Source organism: Ambystoma mexicanum, chromosome 7p, assembly GCF_040938575.1.
Source record: "Ambystoma mexicanum isolate Mex_15411 chromosome 7p, UKY_AmexF1_1, whole genome shotgun sequence".
NCBI classification, from domain to species: domain Eukaryota; kingdom Metazoa; phylum Chordata; class Amphibia; order Caudata; family Ambystomatidae; genus Ambystoma; species Ambystoma mexicanum.
This window is the reverse complement of record NC_090939.1, coordinates 501,510,547-501,535,776: the sequence shown is the minus strand read 5'-3', so window position 1 is coordinate 501,535,776 and position 25,230 is coordinate 501,510,547. Positions and strand designations below refer to the sequence as shown.

The 25,230-nt window shown below is 47.2% G+C and overlaps 1 protein-coding gene across 2 annotated transcripts in view; it reads right to left on the bottom strand.

Annotated features, from left to right (window-relative positions):
- The window catches only part of MED14 (mediator complex subunit 14), a 1,766,813-nt gene that overhangs the window by 67,156 nt on the left and 1,674,427 nt on the right, over positions 1–25,230 (bottom strand). For both annotated transcript variants that reach the window (XM_069636537.1, XM_069636538.1), the window contains one exon: positions 17,107–17,232. In XM_069636537.1, coding sequence (XP_069492638.1) covers positions 17,107–17,232 — 126 coding nt within the window. The remainder of the gene's footprint in view (positions 1–17,106; positions 17,233–25,230) is intronic.

The window sequence follows — 25,230 nt, the reverse complement described above, 5'->3', positions numbered from 1 at the left end:
GTCCTAATACGATGTAAGAAAAAAATAGGGTCTTAACCAGCGCTTATGCAAAAAAGAACGACAAATTAACAATTAAAAAAATGAACCAAAACGTTGACTCATTTTGCAGGCACACTTCGTACTTTCCCCTGCACACCTTTGTTTATTGAGGGGGACAAATGTAATCGTACCATTAGCATCAGCCTAGTACATTTTGGGGATCTTATTTCACAGATTTCTCCTTGCTGTCGTAAATGTGTACTGTGATCAATCCAATGGTGTCATCATTCCTTTCCCAGCGGTATCCTCTCCCCACGTGGCCAGGGGATGGCAGCCGCTACCTGATCCTGACCCTGGGGGCGGCTATATGAGAGGAGAATCACATGGGGGGGGCAACCCTCAAGGGACTGACACAACATCATCGGGTGAGAAGTGGTATCCCCGCCAATCAATAGACCCTAAACCCCCTTCTTACAACCCTAAAAACCATCCCTTCCCTAATGGACACATGGGTTGTACTTATCCTACCATTACTCTAAAAAGTACTGGGACAACGAAGAATAGGAGTATCCAGAACAAAGATCACTTTCTCAGAACTGTGACGAGGAAGATCCCCAATGACTCACAGGGAGTTGTAAGATCAGTACTGTGACGAGGGAGAAGAATGGAGGAATGAGGAAAACATGTAAGAACAACAGAGGCCTATTCTTTCCCAAACCCATATTGTCCAGAGGCAGTACAAAAGCAAGGAAAGACTCACAAAGTGTGAGAGAGGCCCTGCCTGAAGGACCTGGCTGCAGGAATCATGTGTTGTATAAGGGGCCTTGGACTGCTGTTCCAGAGGAGAGAAGAGGGAACCGCTGTGGCCCCCAAAAAAGGGGAGATACCCTCACTGTGGAAGTGCAGCTGAAAGCAGGAGGAGTTCTCCAGCTCATGGCAGAGCAAAGTACCGGTGGTGCAGGAGTCCAGACAGCTACAAGGTGCGAGAGGACAGCCCATTGAGCAACGTGCTTTGGAGAGGCTATCGGAAAGCACAGCAGAGCGTGAGAAAGTCAGTAGTGCTTCTTGAAGGCAGCAGGGGCTGGGACACAACCCAGAATACAGTCACTCACCAAAGGCGTTGAGAAGCCATAAAGAAAAAGCCAGTGAACCCAGGGAAAGCGTTGGGACACTGAAGCACTGTCGGGCAGTGTAAAAAAAAGCCCTAGACAGTGGGACTGAAGTCTGGGACCCACAGTACTGGTTTGGGGAAGCAAAGCCCAAGAGAGCTCAAGGGGAGAGAAAAGGATAACCCCCTCACCTTGTGAACGTTGTGAAGCTATAACAATTATAACAATGAGAAAGCCCTGGCAGGAGAATATACCAGGCAAGGTCAAGTTGAACAGTTTGAAAAGTACATCATATGAAGAAGTCCTGATAAGGATACATCAGGAATAGCCAAAGGCTGTACTTAAATCATATAAAGAGGAGACGAAACCTGGCAGGAGAGTACACCAGATATCCTACCAAGATTAAAACCCACAGCCAAGTTGTTTTGCATACCTGTTATTTTGTTGAACAAGAGAAAGTCAAAGAAACTGATGTCTATGAAAGCGTAAAGCACAGTGAAGAAGAATCACAGGGGAAGGGAACAATTCCCTGGAACTGTGAACTTTATCCATTGGTAATGTGTATGTTGGTGTTACGCCTTTCCTTTTGAACTTGAACATTTTTGCACTTTCAAGGCCAAACACATCACCCTTTTCACCTTGGAGTTCATTTTGTTAGAATGTGAGTGCCAGAAAAGTACTTTGGACACAGGACATTTTGATTTGGACATCTTGTCAAAGTATAGACCCTTACTTTTGTGTAAGTTAGGGAAACGCCTCAGAGTAGGCACAGGGGCATTTTCCAACCCCTTTTGTGTTTGTTTCAATAAAGGTTTATAGTCAAAATACGAGCCCTCTGTGTCCGCGTCACATTCCTGACTCCTAAGCCTGCTTATAAGGCTAAAGGGGCAACTTATGTATTTTATGGACATCTGCCTCTCTACCCATTTGGCAAGCTGTTGTTTTAAGATCCAATTAGAGCTGACAATGTGCAAAATGTAGTTATATTCCTCTGCCCGTCTCCAAACAGGCAGTGCGTTACAAACTCCCTCGTACCATGAGTATTTGTCTTTACCAGGGGAGGCCACATCTCGCATACACTGATATTCACATTATAATTATTAGAAAATCCCAGATGTGCTTTAATAAAATAAGTTAAAATCTTAACCGGGCTCAAACTGAGCAGCCCCAATTCAGCTCATACAGCGATATCGAGTGTACCTTGAAGGAGATCTGCTATTTGGTGCAGGGATTTATTTTGCAACACCTCCAGGGCATGACAGTTCGAGTAACTGCAGATTTTACAGCCATACACTGAAATACACAGGCAATTATCCAATCTGAACACCACAAACCTGAAATACAATCCCTTCAATCCTTAATGATGCTCTTTCAGCTATTTTATTAACTCCTCAACTCTACATTTATTGACAAAACCAGCTATACGTTTTCCCCCTTTTCCTAAAAACCATCACTTTTGTTTTATCATTTAATTTCAAATGACGGTTCCCAAAATAGTCACTAGCATACAGCAGGCACTTTTCGAGCCGTGCTGGAGTTAAATCCCAAACAGCTGTCACATCCGCGTAAAGAAGCACGCTATAAACTGTACACACCAGAGAGGGTGGATTAACTTTCCTAAGAAGTATTATGGTCAAAGTCTGAAAGCGATAAATTTGGGCCACCAATATCCCTGTTTTACACCTTTATTGGTGGGTAAAACAACCAACGAATAATTCCCTGATCTTGCATATCTGACAGTTGCTGAGTTGTCTGCATAACACAGTTGCATACGGTTTAATAAACCACTTGGGGCCCCAATAAATTGTAACTTATGCCACAAGATGTTTCTATCAATCAAGAACTTTTTCCAAATCCAAAAGAAATGCAACAAATAATCTCAGTCTCTTAGCCTTACAGAATTTCTCCATGATGGTGGTCAGAGTGAAGCGTGGTCCACTGTACAAAAGGTCTCTCTTGAAACCCACTTCGGAGGTCTTCAAAATATTGTTAGCTTTAGGAGAATTTTTCCTGAAGTCCAACTAAGTGCTTAATAAAACCATTCAACTGAGACAGTACAAGACTCCACTCTTAGTATAAGGCTGTACCACCCGAGTTCATGGTAGCATAGACAGAGCAGCCAGGCTTATTTTAGGAGGGAGAGAGGGCTGTAGCATCAGTACAATGACATTGTATTATACATATGGTCCAAAGAAACACTGATGAACTATGTATTGTAACAATAAAGGGTGTATTTAAATACAAGTAGAACAAAAGATTCTTGGGTAAGTAAGTATATATATATATAACCACAATTCTAAAAACACAACACTTTGCTTTAAGGCACAAAGGCCAAAGCATAGACATTATTTAGAAATCAAACAATATTTCTAGGTAAGTCAGACCTTTGTATACACATTCAGCATAGGGCACACATATTCGTGGGGAGTAAAACCATAAATTACTTTCAGATTACAATAATACAAGGGTAGTAGACTCTTGTCAGTTATGCAGTGACACAACATGGAAATCACAGTCAACCAACTTGCAAATATACCTTTCCAAATAGTGGAACACAGATTCAAGGAACAGTATTTACCCCTGCTACGTTTGTGATAACACACAGTTATACTAGGTGAGTAAGACCTTTCTGGTGTAATATACAATTACAGATGCTTTTCAAATCAGTGGAACACAGGCTAAGATAAGCAAGAACTCTACACTAATTTTGTATGCACCAGGCAGATCAAGGTTACAGTTGCTTTTTAAGGTCAGTGAAACACAGATTGAGATAAGCAATAACTCTTTAACATGCTTTAGGATGGCACACAGCTAACACAAGGCAAGTAAAACCTATATACTTTTTCAATGGGCTATCATCAGCTTAAAGGTAAGTATAATCTTAGGCAGACTTATTCTTGGCAGGCTAACAGCAAGTCAGGGGAAGCCAGGCACAATTGGGGACACTCATACATTTATCCTAACAGGAAAAGTAAAGTGAAACCAACAGCATTACTTTTTGGGAAGAGGCACAACCAATTCACAGGCAAGTAACTCAGCCTTATATATACTTTTCAGAATAGTACATCACACATTCAAGGTAAGTAATAACTTTTGTAACTGTGCACTCAGAGTTCGTTACCAACCAACTTCTTTTACAAGTAATTAACTTTTGAACACTTGTTATTCTTTTCAAGGCAGAACGCTTTTCTCATCCAGTCCTTCCCTTATTATATAGCATGAGGTCAATCAGACACACTCAAGGGACCCTAGTGGTGGTCTATGTGCCAGCTGTAGGCAGGGTGAGATAGGGTTCAGATGCAGGCAAAGTAAGAGTTCCAGAGGAAGACTGTTCAAACAAGTAAGTAGTTCACTTTAAAGTTAGTTGAGGGTCCAAGGACTACAGAGAAGACAACCTAGGAGGTTTCTGCAGTGGGCCTAGGTGAACGGTATGAGTGGCCTCCCAATCACAGAAAACACCCCAAAGCTATACAGAAATCATATAGGATTAAGGTAGGTAAAATACTGCAACCAACAATACCGCAGCGCAGCTGGAAGACTTCAGGATATGTAGCCAAAAACCCAGTTGATGGATTCCTTTGTCAAGAAGATGGAAGACAGGACTTTGGAAGGATTTTTGCAGCAGGGATCACAGAAGAAGACTGCAGGTAAGAGTATACTAGCAGCTGGATGCGGCTCTGTGGATTTGGCGCCTTTTCAGGAGCACGGAAGACAGAATAGCACCAGTCGGATTCACGTTGTTTGCAAGGTCCAGCACTCTGCTGAGGGTACTTTTTGGACTAGAATCGTGCCTCTGGAGATACAGCAGGTAGCCCACGAAGTTTCAGCGAGATTCGGAAGACTGTGCACCGCCAGATAGCTTGAGGTCCCAGGGTATTGTAGCCCTGCAAAGTCACAGCACAACGTGGGATGGCTCCAAATGCAGGTCTATATTTCTACAAAAGGAAGGAACAGTCAACACATTCCCCTCCGATGTTGGTAGGCGTGTTGGTAGGCAAACAGCAGCGTGCCCTCACCTTGCGCCGGGTGCGCACGTCAGCACCGGCGCAAGGTGAGGGCACGCTGCTATTTGCCTACCAACACGCCTCCACGGCATCTCTCAACTGCACTTGGACCCCTGTAGCCATGTGACATTGCGCCCACTACATTCACAAACTAGAGGGATCCCTGCCAGATAGAGGAAAGAGGCCAGTTTCTTCGGGACGCTACATTGACTGCAGTTTGGAGGACTCTTGGAATAGCCCAAGGGAGAACCAGTGGGATCCCTGCCAGATAGAGGAAAGAGGCCAGTTTCTTCAGGACGCTACTTTGACTGCGGATGGGAGGACTCTTGGAATAGCCCGAGGGAGAGATAGCAATTGGTGTATGAATAGGAAGATTCTACCTAAAGCACAGGACTACTTCTGCCCCTGATGAATGTCCGGTTACATCGAACACAGAGGACTGAAACTTATATAAGTTGGGCTTTGTCACACAATGGAAAATGAGATTTATTGAGTTGCCAATAGTGTGGTATGCTGGTTGAATATTTCAGCATACTAGTTGCGATACTGTGAGGTGGTAGTGTTTTTACTTTGTATATGACTGTGTTGTGTATATGTGTTTTAATAATTTTTGTATTACCTGTGCTTAACAAAAGATTAATATATTAAAAATGATATTTTGTGAAGAAAATGTTTTCTGATGATGATTTGAAACACAGAATGCAGCCTATATTTGTTCAAGGGCTGTGTCTTGAAATTGCTATCGGAGGGGAATGTGTTGACTGTTCCTTCCTTTTGTAGAAATATATATCTCATATCCTCACTTAGTAGGAGGGAATATCACCAAAGTGTGGGGTTTCCCCTGCAGAATAATTCCAAATGCAGGTCTTCTTGAGTCTAGTGGGTCCCACCAGGCTCCGGGTCGGGGTCATCTGTTTTGGGAACCCCAGGTCGATTGGAAGGAAGGGCTACAGCAGGCTCTGGTTACACAGCAGGCTCTACGGTCGCTGGAAATACTCTCGGTTGCGGTTTCTTCATCGTCCTCTTAGGTTTCGGTTCCAATGGTCGACTACCTATTCAGCTTCCAGGATTAGACTTTTATGCAGGAACCCAGCCAATCAAACAGCTTTGCAACATACAAACTTGGGGGGGGGGGGGGAGGGGTTGGCAGTCCTTTCAGGACAGCAAGCCTTCTGGTTTTAACTGGATTCTCATAGTCAGGCTGGAAGACAAAGGGGTGCAGAGTTTTGGACTCCTCCCGCGCTTCCTGCCTTCACAGACACTCTAGAGCCTGGGCAGGGAGGATTCCCGCCGAAGATAAAAACCACACAAAGGAATTTCCCACCCTGGATGTCAGGGGAAGGAACAAGAAAGGACTAGGAACACTGAAATGGTGAAAAAAGACGACAGGGGCCATTTTGCTAAAATGAGCACCCATGGGTACCTTTACTGGGGCTGTGGAAAACAGCCCACGGTAAAGGTGCACCGAGTTAATAAAAAGGTTCACTGCCACCAGCCATTAAAGCTAAGTTTGTCCTTGTAACATAAATGTTACATTTAAAATGAGAAGGGGGATTCTCATCTCTTCAGCACTCCACATAAGGTGGGGGTGCCGGTCCAATCTAATAAAATGCAAAAGGGATCTGTAGATCCTTTCTACCCTTGGGAACTGTAGTTCTCACAAGGTTAGCCAGAGAAAGTTAAAAGGGGAGCCCCCTAGGGCAACTCAGCAACAATAGGCATTTACTGCCAAAATGTTGTCTAACAGGATAACTTTTAAAAGACACTGAAGAGTCTTAAAAATGACACCCATAAAAAGAGTAAAAGATTCAGACTCACTGAATTATATGGAAAATAATCCACAAGTCCAGCAAAATGTTCTGTGGTTGACACAGGTCAAGAAGATTCATCCTTGATATGAAAATCTTACCTAACAGTTACTCTGAATCCTTCCTCCAGTCAGAGCAAACATCTGGAGAAGATCATACTGACAAGGTCCAGTAAGGGAATTGGCACAATCGGACTACTTTTCCATGAAGATGGCATAATGCCGGTCTGGTCAACTGCATTTAACAGGCTTCCCGATATAGGGGGACCACTAATATGGGAATTGAGTGAATTTTTAAAACAACGTGGTGCCATTCAAAATCACGACCCTTTCTTAAAGCTCCCATTGTTTCTCCATACATTATTTTGGTATTTTAGCAATTTGTATATGTCCAGTTGAACCTATAAATCTGGCCAGCCATCCAGACACCACTCATTAAGTCATGGTTCCATTTTCTTTTTCAAGATTCTGCAAGGAACAATAGGGCGCCCCTTGCTATACCCTGGACCTCCTGAACTGGGGGCTGCTATTTGCCAATATCCATTTCCTGGATAGTTTCAACCAGAGCCTCAAAGAAGGGAAAACTTTCCTTTGGGGCCTCTGTACTGTTTTACAGTTTCAAGAGATGTGACGAATCCAGAGTGGTCATCACTTCTCCTTGAGGGACAGCCCCTTCCCATGAGGTCGGGGAGGTGAGGCTGCTACCCGATAGACCTCCTGGGGATGGTACCCAGCAGGAGAATCTCGTCGGGAGAACCCCCCCTTACCACCTCTGGGGATCAGGGGGAGAATGCAGTATTCCGACCACAAAACCACCTCACAAACATCCTCATGTCCTCTATATCCCATTTCCATTATACACACCTCCATGTATGTCTTTGGGACGGAGGGCTACACACCTACTGAGACATGGAAGAGTAGAGATGACTTGACAGGTACTTCACTATCAAGTAATGGGACGAGGAGGAGGAAGTGCAGAGTGACGAAGAATCCTCAGGAGTACTTGAATTGGCATACTAGTTGTGGTTGCCCATTCAATGTAAAAAGTAAAGAAGGACTCACCAAGTTGTCAGATCCTCAACAGGAGGATGTGCAAGTCTAGAGGACGTCCAGCGTGGAGGAGAGAGGCTGCAGCTGACCGGGACGTGTCAGAAGGAGCTGAAGCATCCCTATCTGGTCTGCCGTGCCGGAGCAGACAGAGGAACTGGAAAGAGCAGAGGTCCGGGAGAGAGCAGGAACTGGACGACGCGGTCAAGGCAAGACACGCAACCCGCACAGCGATAAGCGCTACAGAGGATGTGGAAGCAGCACAAGAAGGCAAGACACCAAACAAGTTCTGCTGTTACAAGCTGCGCCACCCACCCAGCGAGAAGTACTGCAGAGCTGCTGCAGAGGCCACGGAAGCTGCACAAGAAGGCGAGGCCGACTACTATTTCGGAGTACACGATCGACCGAGAAGAACCGTCAACGTAGAAGGTACTTGGGCTATCGGGATTGGGAAACGGGGCAAGAGAAACCTCAAACCCAGGATCTGGGACCCAGATATATTCAGGAGAACATCTAAAGCAATTAGCCATAGAATAGTACCTGGCAGGAGAGTGAACCAGGTATAGCAGGAACCAAGTACAGAGAGGATAACAGGGTTTGGAACCTGCAACTTGAGGAGGAGATCCTCACAAGCACTCTTCTTCGTGGCAGTACTTGGCATGCGAGTGAACCAGGTCTGCACAGATGAAGCCTTAAGGAAACCTGGGTCTAGGACCCACATCAAAAGTTGATATATGAGCAGGGCTAGAGGAAGGGTGACATTTCTCTTGACACTATGAACTGTGAAGCTAAAGCCAATAAGGACCAGGGGAAGGGAGTCATTCCCCCTGGTGGTGTCAACCATAAAGCTAAAGCCAAGAAAGACCACAGGAAGGGAGACATTGCTCCTGGCACTGTGAAGCTAAAGCCAAGAAGTACCAGTGGAAGGGAATAATTCCCCATTGGTGTTGTGAACTGTGAAAGTAAAAGACAAGAAAGTTTGCGAACAAAGCCAAGGAAGGCCAGCGAATGGGGTCATTCTCCAGGTAATTTTGTCTACAAGATACCTGGAGAAGGGAGGCATTCTCCAGGAACCCAATAGTGAAGAAGCAACTATGGTCAATAAGGAACACTGATGTTTGAAATGGAACCCTTTTGAATTGAACTGACTGCTTAGAGACTTCTTTTTGTGCCTTGAAAAGGTATCTAGTGCTGGGGAAGGGAGTCATTCCCTCAGGTAAAGATCACACCTAACAATTGGAACTGTGATCCGTTGTCCAGAAGAAGGGAGCCATTCTTCTGGACCAAGAAGATTCACTACCTCTTTAGTTTAGTTACAAGCGTGAGGGACAGAAGTAGGCATTTTGACACAAGACGGTGGACTATTTATTTACACAGACATCCTGACCGAATCCTTAGTGTTGTAGTTGAGGTAGGAAAACTCTGCTTGGCGTTAAGGAGAGATAGGTTTACTCTTTATTTATGATATAATAAAGGCTTAATCCAATAATCATGCCACCTTTGTGTCAGTCTCCTTCTTCTTCACCTTTACAGAGAATATGCTACATTTCTTGTGAAATAGTAATTCTTTCCAATGCCTCCTTGTCGAGCTTACGCATCGCCAACCAGCCCCTCTGGCTGTCTGACATCTTCGTGTCACCTACCGCCGGCCACTGGAAACTTAACTCAAGAGGATAGCAATCACTCAGTTTTATCAGAAATGCAAAATTTCATAACATTCCTGAAGTAAAAAACATCCACAATGCAGTAATCTGTGATTGAGGAACGGTATTACTGGTCTTGTATGCTTAGGAATGCACCACTGCAACTAAAGATCCCAGAAATTCCCAGGGCAGACCCCAAAAGTACACATGAAAATCAGTGCCCCATTTGTGACCAGTTTTACTGTCCAAATACCTGCACTAAAATTTGTGAAAATATTTTGCCCGGGGAGGCCACCAGGGGGCGCACAGGCAATGGCTGCCTGAGTGCGTAGCTCCCGCTGTGACCGGGCTTCGGCAAGGGATTGAGCCCCCCCCCCCCAGGCCCCCCTGGCGGGCCCACCCCAGCGATTTCGCCGGCGCCCCCCCCCCCCGAGCACCTCCTGGGCGAAAGAGCGGCTTCCGAGGCCCCCGGGAGACGGAAGATCGGGACCCAGGACTCCCCGCACTGGGTGAGGAGTGCGGCCCGGAAGGCCGCGGAGACGGCGGAGAGGTGGGCCCCACCCGCAGCCTGGCAGGCCCATAGCCCGGCCCGCCCCCCCTCGACTAGCCTTTTTCCCCGACCAGGGGCGGGGACCGGGTCCGCGGCGGCCCGAAGACACCACCGTGGTCCGGGAGACGCGCTCCCCCCTCTCCACGCGCTTTACCCCGGCCCGGCGGAACACGCCCAGGGATTCCGGGGGCCCGTGGCGGGCTCTGGGGACCCGTGCCTCCCCCTCAGCCCACGAGGATCGACCAAAGCAGACGGAGCGAGTCGGGGTGGGAGGCCCCCCTCTCCCCCCTGGATCTTCAAACGCGGGCTGCCACAGCCAAACGAAAGACGAAGGCAGCAGAACCTGAGGAGGCCCGGGGACCGCTCCCTGTGGGCGTGCGGACCCCCGGAACACACTGGAGGTGCGAGTCGCCCCTCTCTCCCCCCCAACACAATAGCACCATCAGACAGGGGGGTTACCAGGGTGTGAGGCCCCCGCCTGTCGAAGGTGGGGCGAGTGCCCGCCCGGGGGTGGCCCTCCACCCCCCCCCAGGAGGGGGGGGGGGGGAAAGAAAAAGAAAAAGAAAAAGCAAGCCATGGACAAACAGCCAGGCCACCGCTGGTCGGGTGCTGGTTCTAGATCGCCCCCTCCCCCTGCAGAATCTAAGAAGTCCACGAAACTGGCCCCATAGGCTACCGGGCTCCTGGCGTCCCTCCAAGGGGTACCCAGCAAAGGCCCCGATCCCCCACGGGGAGTCTGGACGGGGTGTGAGGCCCCCGCCAGGTGACAGTGGGACGTGTGCCCGCCCCCCCTACTACGTTCTACAACCCCGGCTGGTGCCGGCCCGGGACGGGTCTGCCCCAGTGGTCGGTCCCTCGGTCCCGGGGGCCCCCCGCGGACATCCCCAGGAGAACGGTCTCACCCCCCCGCTAGGGACATTGAGGCCCAGACAGTGGACCACGGGAAGGCACCTGATGAGCTGGCGGGAGTCCCTGCAGGAATATCGCTTCCAGGAGGGCAAAAAAGGCGACAAAGGTACAAGCCTGAAAAGAACCATGGCCCAGTCGGAAGACACAGCCCCCTCCTCCTCAGCCATGGAAAGGGGCTTCGCCTCAATTTTGCAAGAAATCAGGGACATGCGTTCTGATATCGCACAGAAGTTTGAAAAAATTGACCAAAGGGTGGAAAATATTGAGGACAGATTGCTTCAGGTCGAGATGCAGCAAACAACCTCGGCACCCCAAGAGATTCAACTCAACATGAGGCTGGAAGCCCTGGAAAAGAGGGACGAGGAGAGAGCCCGCCAGATGGACGATTTCGAAAATAGGGAGAGGAGGAACAACCTCAGGATTTTCGGGGTGCCCGAAATGGAGGGGGAAACGGAGAGGGACGTCACCAGAGCGGTGCGGGACATTATCACTCTCCTGTTTGCGGAGGAGATGACTACAGAGCCTACATTCGACAGAGTGCACAGGGCGGGGAGCAGAGCGGGGGGGCCCCCGTTCGATCTTGGCCCGGTTCCACTACTACTCGGAAAAGACTAAGGTGCTGGAGGAGGCCAGGAAGGCCCGAGAAATCACTTATAATAATGCCCAGGTCTCCATATACCAGGACCTCTCCGCATACACGCTGGCTAAGCGGAGAATGTGCCGCCCCCTCACGCAGCTGCTAAAGGAAAAAGGGATATGCTATAGATGGGGCTATCCCTTCTCCCAAACATTCGAATACATGGGCCAAAGATCGACCCTGATCACAGAAGAAGACATCTGCGGTGCGATCCAGGAATATGTGGTGGACACGAACCCCCGGAGGGGCCCTTCGGGCCCAGGGGGGGCAAACCCGGGGACCCCGGCCCATCGAGGGACAGGAGAAAAAGAACCGGGACGCGGAAATTTAGGAAAATGAACACTCCATCCCCAGCAAAGGAAGGCGGTCGGAACGGTTACGAGGACTGAGAACGGACTCGATCGGTTATGATCTAAAATGGCATTTGGAGGAGTCGGAGGTTTATTCTCTATCTGCATCCCCACGAACAGCAAGTATATGGGTCTCACAAAAGGAATGCAGCCGTGGGAGGGTTTGGGGGGCTCAAGAGGATCAGCTTTAAGGGCGATTAGCCTGGCCACAGGGGGCAGGCTGGTGGTTCGGCCAAAAGCCAGTGTTGGCGGAACTATTTGGCTGGACGCCGGGGAGTGGGGAGGGGGGGTACACGAAAGTTAAGGGGGTTCAGTTTGGAGTTGGGGTTGGGGGGCAGTTGGGGTTTTGTTTCATGCCCGCCCGGGGGGGGGAAGGGTGGGGGGAAGAGGGGAGTTCAGAGCACAATTCAAGGAGCATCCGGGAATGAGCATTACAGAGTCGTTGACCGTGAGGGAAGATTACTTAGATCATGGCTGAGAGTCTGCCTGCCCTGGGTGTGGGCTCCCTCAATGTTCGGGGCTTAAACTCCCCCACGAAAAGATCCCTGGTTAGTAGGGAGTTCCGAAGAGCCAATCTCGACATCCTCTTCTTGCAAGAGACCCATTGGCCCCTGGGGAAGGAACCCAAATTGCGGGGTGGTGGGATTGGGGAGGTCTTCAGCGCCTCCCAGAAGGGTAAGAAACGAGGAGTGGCTATACTACTAGCTAGAGGAGTCAACTTCGAAAAAGAAACCATATTGAAAGACCCGGGGGCCGCTATCTGCTAGTCCGGGGAGCCCTACAGGGGGCCCCACTCACCCTAGCGGCCATCTACGGTCCAAACGAAGGCCAAGCACAGTTCTGGGAGGAGATGAGGGATAAACTAAAACTCTTTGTTCACGGTACGATGGTGGTGGGTGGGGATTTCAATATGGTCCTGGACCCAATCCGGGACAGGAAACGAACAGGCCCCCACACCCTCAGGGCGACGGATGAAATCATGGCCCGAACCTTCCAGAGGGTCAACTCAGAACTAGGCTTGGTGGACACGGTCCCAACCCCCAGAGCCGAGACCCCCTCCTTTACGTACTACTCAGCAATCCATACATCGTTTTCCAGAATAGACTACATCTTGGTGGACAAGTCCTTGTTCCCATTTATATCTGGCTACGGGGTTGAGCCGGTCGCCTGGTCTGACCACGACCTAGTCAGAATTACTATAGCGAGGGAAGGGCTGAGTGAACGCGGGGGGAGATGGAAGTGTAATGACTTTCTACTAAAAGATGAGGCACTAGCGCAGGAGATACTTGAGGCCATCACTGAATTTTTTGAGTTTAACGACAATGGGGAGGTAGGTCTACACACCCTTTGGGACGCCTTCAAGGCCACCTTGCGAGGAGTCCTGATCAAAATAGGATCCCGGGAAAAGAGGGTAAGGGCCATCCAGGAGAGGTGCCTGAGGGAGAAAATTGCCCAATTCCAACCAGGGGGTTCCCCGTCGGAGCCCTTAGACTGTGACAGGATGGCCGCCCTGGCCGATTACAGGCTCTAGTTGAAGGAACTCCTCCTCCAAAAAACCGAGAGAAGTCTCCAGCTGGTCAGACAGAGGTACTATGAGAAGGGGGACAGGGCGGACAGGATCCTAGCCTGGAAGCTGCGAGAGGTCCAGAAAAGCAAAATGGTGAGAGAAGTTAAAAATGAGGAGGGGAATCTAGGCCATGATGCATCCCACATAGGAGAGGCATTCCGCAAATATTACGAAAAACTATACTCATCCGAATATAACGGGGATGAGGAGGAAATCGAGGGGTTTCTAGACTCTATACAGATCCCGGCCCTTTCCAGGGAGATGGCGGAGGGGTTGGAGGGCCCGGTGACCGAGGATGAGGTGGAGCGAGGGATTAGCGGCATGAAGGGGGGTACCTCCCCAGGTGAGGATGGCTACTCAGTCTCCTTCTACAAAAGGTTCCGTTCTACCCTGGCCCCGTACCTGGTAAAGGTGTTCAACGCAGTGCTGGAGGGAGGGTCTCTCCCGGACTCCATGATGGAGGCGATTATAGTGGTGCTCCCCAAGGATGGTAGGGACCCCTCGGAGTGTGCCTCCTACCGCCCGATATCTTTGTTGAATACTGATGTGAAGATCCTGGCTAAGGTGATTGGGAGGAGGATAGAGGGGGTCCTGCCGAAACTAGTCCACGGAGACCAAGTGGGTTTCATAGGAGGTCGTCAGGGCGCAGACAACATCCGAAAAACTATAGACTTGATCCACCATGCCCAGAGGGCTGATCTTGACGCGAGCGTCCTATCCTTGGACTCTGAAAAGGTGTTTGACAGGGTCGAATGGAGATTCATGGCACTCACCCTCCAGAGAATGGGCTTTGGGCCACAGATACGGGACTGGGTGGCTGCACTATACAGGGCCCCGAAGGCTAGGGTTCAGGTGAACGGCAGGCTATCTGACCCCTTCTCCCTCTCGCGGGGAACCAGGCAGGGATGTCCGCTTTCCCCGCTAATTTATGTTCTTGCTATGGAACCCCTGGCCATCGCAGTCAGAGCTCATAGAGATATCAAGGGGATCAAGAGAGGTGAGGTGGAATTTAAGCTATCCTTGTTCGCAGATGACATCCTGGCCTACCTGGTGGACCCGCGGCTCTCGCTTCCCCCCCTCTTGTCTCTGTTGGTCACATTTGGGCGCTTCTCGGGGCTCAAAATTAACGCATCCAAATCGGTCCTCCTCCCCATGAGAGCATTAGACCCGGGTTTGGACTCCCTGGACAGGCTGGAGGGGATAGCAGTGGGGAAAACCGCTATCCGTTACCTAGGTGTTCTCCTCCCCAGGGACCTTTCCAATCTTGCCCCTATTAACTACGACCCTGTGATGGTGGGGATTACGGCAGACCTGAGGAGATGGGGCTCCATGATTCTGTCCTGGTATGGTCGCATGACGGCAGTCAAGATGAACATTCTACCACGGTTGTTGTATCTCTTTACCTCTCTCCCTGTGGTCGTCCCTGACCAAACCTTCAGGGTCCTCCAAAACGCGGTCCGCGAGTTTATATGGCAGGGTAGGACACCGAGAACCGCAAAAAATGTCCTGACTTTACCTAGGGAGGAGGGAGGGTTCGGGCTGCCAGATTTCCAACCCTACTATCGTGCCGCCCAGTTGCGGGTCCTCCTGGAGCATATGAAAGAGGGGCTGGGCACATACTGGTCCTATCTGGAGGACCATAGATGCCCACCCACTAAAGGTTCGGGACCTCCTATGGGCCCCGCGAAAATGTATGCCGAATAGATTGAAGTCCCACCCAACATTAGGCGTTCTCTGGGCGATCTGGCGGGAGGGCCCCCAGACAGCACACTTAACGTCATGGCCGTCCCCGATGTCCTCTCTATGGAGCCAAGCCCTCAAGTTGGGCAGTAGGGGGTTCCGCTGTGCACAGTCCTGGTCCGACTTGGGGATGGAATGGGCAGGGCAGATGTTCAGGGAAGGAGAATTCCTACCATATGAGGATCTGAGGGAAGCTCTTGGTCAGGGGTCACTATCCATTTCTGAATATCTCCGCTTGAAGGGCATCCTATGTGACCAGGCCTGGGGCCAAGATTTGAAAAGACAACTGACCCCCTTTGAGAAGTTTCTTGATACAGCGTCCTCCAGGAAGGGGGCGGTTTCAGGGATGTATAAAATTTTGAACACTGTCAATTTGGGTGAGAGGAGGCGGTTCTGCTCTTTTTGGAACGAGTTGGCAGGGGAAGAGATCTCGGAGGGCGCCTGGTCCAGGATATTTAAAATAGCATTCCACGGGAACTTATTTACCGCGGATATGGAACATAATTTTAAAATCCTCCAGGGATGGCACAGAGACCCTGCAAAGTTGTCAAAAATGTTCCCAGGTGTATCCCCAGCATGCCCAAGGGGTTGCGATCAGGTGGGTTCGAGGGCACACATGTGGTGGCACTGCCCGAAGGTACAGGCATATTGGGAGGAGGTAAGGGGCTGGATCGCTGAAATATCTGAGGAATTGCTCCCCCAGAACCCTCTGACCATGCTGCTGGGCCTCCCCCCAGAGGACACAGACACATTGAGGTACCCTAGAATGTGGGAAACAATGCTACGAGCGGGTAGGGTTGCCCTCGCCCAAAAATGGAAGAGCCCAGAAACTCCCTCCAAGGTGGAATGGCTACAGAAGGTCAAAAATATGTTCTTGATGGACAAACTGACGGCAATGGTAAACAATGTCTCGGCCTCCTTCCAAGCGAACTGGTACGGGGTGCAACAGACCTGGGGATGTGATGTCCATTGATCCGTAACGTGGAATTGGGAAAGGTATGGGCGCCCATGGCCCGGGAATCGGCAGACGGACAACAGCCATACGAGAAGTCAACGCTCACGCTCGCTTCCAAGCTCCAGACTAAGAAAGCTTGCAGCTCAAAGCACCGATGTGGGGGATTTTTTGGTTAGAGGGGTGGGATTGAATTGGGGTGGTGGGGGTGAGGGGCGGAGGCCTTCGGGCCCGTCACTTGATTTCATGAGAATATGCTTGTGCCCTACAGTTTGTTTAAGAAAATGTTAATAAAACCAAAGTTAAAAAAAATATATTTTGCCCGAGAACCCAAAGTCTCTGGCAACGCTCATTTTGTTCTACTGTATTTTTGAACAACTTTCCTGGACCCATCTGTCTACAAATGTCATACTTATCACTCAACATTTCCCGTAAACCACTTAATGTCAAATTAAGTTAAAATGCCATTGCAAATTCCTTTTGCTGAAATTGCTAATGGTCCAGACAACTTAAGTACTGCAAATGAATATGGTCAATTAGCAATTTTAAGTTTGTTACATTTATGATGTGTGTTGCAATCATTTTCCCACCAACCGAGCACCATTTCCGTCGAAGAATAAAAGTTGGTCACCATTTCGTTTGCTATGCATATACTCATTATGCACAAAAGGTTGGGGATCCCTGAGGCAATGAACATGGTTGCTAAAGAACTGGCAATAAACTATGCATGTGTTCCTTTTTACTTGCAGCCCAACACCATTCCATGTATGCTGTGCTCTCCACATTCAACACTCCTGTAAAACTATACTTACGAAAAACAGCATTTTTGATTTCAGCACTACAGCCGGTGTTCCAGGAGGAGCAATGGGCGGTGCACTTGGTGGAATCGTCAAACAAAATTGCACATTCCATTTCAACTGGGTGGCTTGATCAGGAAACTGTTTCCAAAAGATACAAGGAAAAGTGAAAACAATGCGTAAACGCGTGCTTTAAGTGTCTAAACATGAATGTTCAATGTATTTCATAAATCAAGTAGGAAAACAGATTACCAATTCAAATAGTTATGTCATACAGTAACATTAGACAGAAGAGGTAACTTTACATATCTAACTAAAGAAGTCAAGCTCCCTCGCATCACTCCAGCATTGCAGATTCAGGTCAAAAATAGAATTAGTGCTCTAAAGCATCCAGGACATGTTACCTCTGTCTAGATCAGATATGCAAGTCAACTGTGGTTATAGAAAATAAATATATTGCATGGTGGACTAAGTGTAATATCTTCAAGTGGCTGTTAGGGAGAATTCTCATTTATGTGCTAATTCCCTTCAACCTTAAAGACGCCCAGCTCCTTTGCTGGACTTTAGGACTTTTTAATTTTAACCCCGGAGTGAGTGAGTCCTTTTTCTCACTCTCTCATGTGTTTTGACCCGATATGGACTGTGCGTTTCCTTTGTTCTTGGAGTCTGACAAATTTATTTCTGAAAAGGTTTAAATACATTTTCTTGTGTGAAGTACTGGTCCCAAGAATAGTAAAGTGAAATGTACTTTACTTACCTTTTCTCTTTCTGGGTCCAGCACAACCCATTTTATGTGGAGTGCTGAGGGGTTACTTAGTAGTCCCTTATCCTACCTACTCATGTAACTTGTTTTTGTGTTACCCTCACTACTTTAAATGGTTGGTGGCAGTGGTTTAATGTTCCTACCATTGTGCTTTTCGACCACAGTCTGAATCCTCAACTGCAGTATAGCACCTATGGGTGACTATTTTGTCAAAATGGCCCTGGTCTTCTTTTTTCGCCATTTTCTACTTGTGAGGTCTTTCTTGGGTTTTACTCTGCGTGCCAAGCCATTTTTGAGATCTTTGTTCTTTTGCCTTTGGCGGGCTTGAACCCGCCTCTGGCTCCAATGTGCCTGGAAGGGCAGGAAGTAAGGGAGGTTCCCGAAAAACTCCCCTGTCCTTTGTCTTTAGGAATGCCTGAATGCACCCAGTCCTGATTGGCAGGCTGGCTGTCCTTTCCTGACAGCCACACTGCTGATTGAGTGACAGCTAGGCTGTGCATGAATAGGAGGAACCAGCTTCAAAAGGTGAGGGTTTTCGAACTAGAAGCCGTTTCGACCACTGGAAAGAACACCCGACAGAGAAACCGTGAAAGAAGCTTGCAGCATCCTCCTGGACCTTTGAATTGCCCGGTGAAACCGTGCTGCAGTGCTGAAACTCCTTTTTCTGATCGGCAAGAGAAGCTTCGGAAGGGACTTCTTCCCTTGTTTTAGTGGGACCAACTAACCCATAGACGAACTCCACTGGACCATCTTCCCCGACTGGCTGTACTTCTTTGCTGCCACAGGACCGGAGTGCCAGGGGTCAAGAAATCCGTAGTCAAGTGCAACATCTGCAAGCCGGCCAGAAGCTCCACGAGTCTCCCCAGCAGCATCCAGAACCAGGACGAGCAGAGCTCGAGTCTCCTCACCAGAGTGCAGGAGTGAAGGGAGCCCAATCGGAGTCCAAGATCCGCGGTGGTGCTGTTTACTGAGCACTGAAACCGCAAATTGCTGCTGATCTGAAAAGAGCCAGTAGCTGCTGCTGACATCCGAATTGCTGCCGCAGGAGTCCTTCAGACGTCCTCCCTCTTGTCCCCACGACTGAGGCCCAGGAACCCATGATCTGCATCACTGCAACCAGACAGAAGCGAGCTGGACGACTCTTCTAACCAAAGGTACTCTTCTGACTTGGGGAACTTGCCTCAGTGTCTTTATCTTTGCTCTTCTTAGTTGAGACTTGCAGTAGCTACTTTGCTATAGTTGATTCCAGCTCTACCCTTCACAAGTGTAACAGCTTGTGACCCTATAGTGATTTTTCTTCAACAAACTCTCTAACTTTTTGTAAGACTTTGTTATATAAGAAGTGCCTTAGCTCCACAGACTGTGCTCCAATTGACGTTGGTATCCTGGCTCCCTGCAGACTCTTCTAGTCCACTTGACTTTGATATTTACTGTCTCTCAGAGGGGATAACTGGATTTTAAACTATTACTACTGGGAAAGGTTTTTGTCTAGACTTCATTGGAAGATTTAAGTGCTCACATGTTCTGAGAAACCGTTTATTTGTTAAACAATTTTTATTAATTTTCTTCAAACAAACATACATGTCACAATACTCCGAGTTTCACACAGGTCAATCAATGTCAATTGCATCCCCATTCCCTCCCCCCTTACGAGCTTACTCTACCTCGTGCTCTGCAATCGCTCAATGCGAAGGGGATTCTTCATCTATGTTTTCAACTGAGTCCTGGTCACTTGAGCAGTCCTGGGCGGGCCCATACAGTGTAGCCACTAACTGTTTCCAGGCCGTCAGGGTTCCCGCTTCCTCCTCCCCTCCAGTATTACCAGCATCTTGCCACACCGCTGTTTCAGCTTCAGTCCATTTCGGGAGGTCTTTCCACCAGACCTCTATCCTTGGATTGTGGCATGCCTTCCACCCCATGGCAATTCTGCACTTTGCTAGTATATACGCCAAGTCCTTTAATTTGCTTACACGTTTCAGTTTGCGCGGTCTGGTGAACCCTCCCATCATGCATGCCTACACTGTCTCGACATTTATCTTAACCCCTTTTCCGTCTAATCTATGGGCCACTTCTTCCCAGAATTTACCAATCTCTGGGCACCCCAGAACATGTGCGTCATCCCAGCATTTTCTTCGCCACATTTAGGACACGTTTGCCTTTCCACGTTCTTAAATTTAGATATCCTTTGTGGAGTCTTATACGCCCTATGGGTTATGTATAACTGTATTTGCTGTAGCCTAACATTTCTCGATACTTTATGATATCCTTGGGCCCGTTCCCACATCCCATCACTCATAGGAACACCCACGTCTTCTTCCCAGTCCCGTCTTAGTTGTATCACTTTCTTCCCCGCTTTGGACATCAATAGCTCATATATTCTCAATATCTCGTGCCCGCCTTCCGCTATGTCATATATTGTTTCTATGGCAGCATCCGGTAGCTCCTCTAGTATTATGTCTGACCATGTCTCTTTGATCCGCTTCCTCATTCTAGTATATGTGATGTATTGCCCGTTATGCAACCCCGTTTCTTCCACCAGCAGCCCAAATTCCTTGATCCTCCCTTCTTGTATTACATCTCCTACCGTTGCTATCCCCACCGGCTCCCAGTGCTTCCCAACCATCATCATTAACTGATCATTTTATCCTGCAGTGCGACTAGTGGCGCCTGCAGGCAGCACGGGGTTGGGTTTTCCATGACCTGGCAGGCTCTGCGCCACACCTTCCATCCCAATGTCCACATCTCTGGGCATTCTCTCATCTCCTCTTTGGGCAGCCATATCACCTCTTTCAGGAAGACCGGGCACATTCCAGTCCCAGTAATGTGGATTCTGCGGTTGAATCTTCGGATACCATTTCGCCACATATTGTAGTTGGCTAGCTAGATAGTATATCTCATAGTTTGGCAATTTGATACCCCCTCTTTCATATGTGTTTTGTAGCTTCGAGAGGGCTTGCTCTGAGAAACCGTTTAACCTTTTTTTTTCCTAAACCTTTTCTTTCTACAAACCTCAATCTACAAAGTGCACCGGTGATGTATAAATCCCATTACTGTCCTAGTTAGTGAAGTCACCTGAGGGTGTAGGAAGTGCGTAAAAAGCATCTCTAAAGATTATCTGCTAGCTTTGTGTTGATTCTGGACAAGTATTTTAAAGTATATTTGATTGTTACATATATTGCCCTGTTTAAAGAATGCTCATTTAAAAACTGATGTTAAATAAATAAATAATTATTTATAACTGAAACCTTGAGTTTACGTGTTACTTGGATACTTGTATTTGCGAATTTCATTGCTACAGCTCTACAGCTGACATTTACCCCTCTCGAGATAAGCCTGGCTGCTCAGTCACACTACCAACTTGTGTAGTACAGGTCTATACCAAAAGGTGGGTTACCTAATACCAAGAGGACAAGGGTTGTGTAGTCTCCCACAGGGTTACTACATCATTTCTTGCCTAACACTGGCATAGTATTCTACAGTGTTGTGATCCAAACGTCAAATGAGGGAGTAGATGTCTTCACGCTGGTGGAGAGTGTGAGTTTTAGTCAGAGTGTAAATGTTTACTCACAGTTTTCCCAGTGTCAAGCTTAATAACTTCTTTTGTCAAGAGCGAATTATAATGCTGATACGGGGGTCGAAGGAAACATTTATCCCATGTTCTCCTTTATCGTTCCAATAATCCATTTCCGATAGTGTAGCATCTAGGGGTAAAGTCACAATATCTGTAGAAACATGGCTTTACCTCCTCCTCACCTCAAAGAGCACTCGAAAGTATTGCTGAACCAGGTTGGCATCAGGGAGTGGGTGTAAAAATAATCGATACCACACATTTGGTGGATACAGATACTCTACCAGCTCTGGTATATATAAATCTATGCAGGTTTTTTGGGAGAATGCCTTAAATTATTTCTCCCGCAGCCTTCTATAGAATTATTTACTTTGTGCTGCAGGCAGGTGAGGAATATAGAAAGTTAAAGAGATCAGACCCTTCTGTGTACTCTAGACGAAGAGCTTTGCTTTTTATATTCAGTTTTCTAAGCAATGGTACCCCAATCATTGTATTAAACGCAATGCTTGAGTTGAAAGTAGACATTCCTTTTGCTATGTTGAAATCATGGAGGGATTTGATAAAATGACATCAGCTAGTAGCTACTTTTTGACAACACCCTCCATCTCATTTACCAATAGTCACGCATCAATTATGATCTTCAAGGATTTTTGCATTGAATTAAAGTTCTACTCGGCCATCAAATGCCCATTCTCAAATAGGGCCCGTTTTGGCACTGGACAATGTCTGCTTAATCTAAGTTTAATATAACCATATGGATATCAGTTCTACTTAATTCCACGTGTATTCTGATGGGTATTGTGGTGGGTCAGAAGAAGCACACAGACACTTTGAAGACTTTTCCAACAGTGGTCCTTTTATTAAATATTATGAAGAAGGCCTATAACTATGGGTTATTCCCTACCTATATAAATTAACTAAGGTGCCTGTCCGTCCATAAATGTCCAAATCTAAAGAAAGCCCACTGTCCAAAACTAACCCTATCTGACCCTACCACTATTCAAAACAACTTAGGCCAGGAGAATGGCTCCCTTTCTCCTTGTGAAGCAGGGTTATTCTTGGCTTTAGTGTTCTATCAATATCCTATTTTTAAATAGTCTATAGCAACCTTCTGTACCAGGGCTTGCAATTCTTAAATAAGGTCTTTGACTCTTCCTTTATGTTGTGGGATTATTTTCCTGGGGCTCTTCCGTAAAAGTTTGTTTGACCCTTATATCTATATTGGTTTGCTGTGTACACCTTGTGGAATACCTTCTCTTGGCTGGCTTAGCCCTTCAGGATTGTTATGTACCTCCCTTCTTAGCGTAGACATATCTTGATCATTCTAAATAACTATCTATTTAGACCTCTAGGTGTTTCGCGCTCCACTAATAACTAAATTGTGATACTAATGTGTTCTGTGAAGATATGTTCTTCAATACTTAGCCCAGGCTGAAATAGTTATATGATCTAGAAATAAATTTGTGTAGACTGTTATATCACAATGAGTACTTTTACCCAAATTGGTATAGTTTAATTAGGTGCATTCCCAAGTGGTTGAACATCGAAGACCAAAACTTAGTAAGTAAAGTGCATATAATTCAAAAGTCCTATTATGGATGAAACAAAAAATCACAATAGTTCTCTGTTTAGAACAAAAAGGAATTGGTTGCACTTGTTGGTTTACAAATTCAGTGTCTCCTGATAATTCACGGATGGATCCAGGTTTATGAATTCAGTATTTCCTATTGGTTCACAAATGGATTCAGTTTTCGGTTGATGAAATGGATATATTAAGTCACTGTTGCTTCACAGTTCAAGGTTGACTTATGTTGCTTCACAGTTCAAGGTTGACTGAATTACCAGTTGTGGAGTCAAAATGCTTCAATCACTGTTACTTCACAGTTGGAATGAAGTTAAATATTTTAAATCACTGTTGCTTCACAGTTGGAGGTTCACTAAATTTTGGGTCTAGAATAATCAGGAGGTAATTGGTCAGAGTCTAGGCCCTCTTATGTTTCAAAGTTGTTATCGCAGTTCAAGTCTGTTAACCATGTGTCTGTTAAACATGTGTCTATGTTGTTCCTTTATTTGTTTTGTTGCCCGTTCTGTTGCCCAACACGTGTTTCACCGTCTGGGTGGTGACTGATTGTTTCCATGCATCAGTATACCTCCAAACCGTACTAACCCCTGTTAGTACGGGGTTAGTACGGTTTGGAGGTATACTGATGCATGGAAACAATTATGGAAAATATTAATCAAAAATGCTATGCGTTATGTATCCTGAGGTTCCTGGTATAAAGAGAAAGAGGGAAGAAAGAAGAGAATGATTTGTTTTAGAAAACCCACTAGGTTGCAAGAGAGGGAGAAATATGCTATTCTAAATATAAAAATGAACAGATGTCAATTAATGTTAACTTTACTACTAAGGTGGATTTCGCAGGGGTGTGGGATAAAAGTATGCAAGTATCTTATCAAAGTACTTACTTGAGTAGCCCTTGCTTTGCGTATGCACTGTAGTAGGTATGTTTCAAAGGAAATGGTGAAATCACAAGAGATTTTCTATGGCTACTCTCCACGTCCTAAAGAAAACAGATGGAATACAACGAAATATGGCATGAATATGCGTGTGGTGTGACTTGGTAGTCGTGGTACTGAACGTGTTGTCCATTTATTTATTTATTTAAATTTATATAGCGCGCAAGTAACCCATGGGCATTGAGGCGCTGTTACTTGCAAGAGCTTAGTTACAGGCAAAGAAGCATTCATCAGTACATTATGTATTCAACAGGCATAGAGCTGCTGTTTTGGTTGGTACAGTTGGTAATTACAAACAGTTTATGCAATGGAACATAGGAGATGTATTCAGCTGGTGCGAGGAATCTTATGTGAATAAGATGGTTTTTATGGATTTGCGGAAGGTGCAAAGGGAGGCCTCACCTCGGATTATAGGAGGTAGGGCGTTCCAGTGAGTGGGTGCGAGATATGGGAAGCTGGAGCTGCCAGCTCTGGCTTTTTTTTTACTAAAATCCATATCTCTGTATAGACTAAGAGTAGGTCTATTGCCTAGTTCTTACCTATAGTTGTGGGTAGCGTTGAGGTGAGGCACGGGTGTGTGCGGCTTGTTGTCGTCCGTTCGTCGTGAATTGCTGTATGCGAGTACTGTTTGTATTGACCCGGAAGTGAATGTATGGTCGCGTACGCAAGATAGCGTGATGGTCACGTGATCAAATGTTTCCTATGCACGGTATTTTCAGAAATGGCTTGGGACCTTCCTGCCTGCGTGGCTTCGCTTTCTCAGTTTTTTTCTCCGGTGGCATTTCTTTGCCAGTTCGGTGTCGGCATAGTTGGTTGGGCTCACGGCCCACCCCAAACTACTCCAATTCATGCCACCAGCAGGCTCCCGGTTCTAAGACCCTCGGCTTCCCGCTGATTTGGTACGCTGTCTTTCCAGCATCTGAAACTCTCGTTCAGAACTTTCCGGCTCTGGTTGGCTCCACCTCCCGCTTGCGTTATGCTACCAGGGGGCCTCCCCTGCCATGTATGATTCTCTCTCTTCTAAATTTATGTGTGTCCTCCTCCTTAAACGTCCTTAAACGTCCTCGTCACAGTGAAGTCTAGGTTTGTCCTCAAAGAGACAGCTTCCTTTCTTCGATACTCATGGTGCCTGTTAACACGGTCTTCAGCCCAGTCTTGGTTTTTATTGCTGTTAAGTATCTCAGGCAGTCCATGTATGCCACCATGGTAGATGGGTAAGTGAGTGCTTTAGAGGAACAGGAGTCTTTGTCCCCTAAGGGAGAGACTCTCCCACTGAGGCCCCACTTGCCAA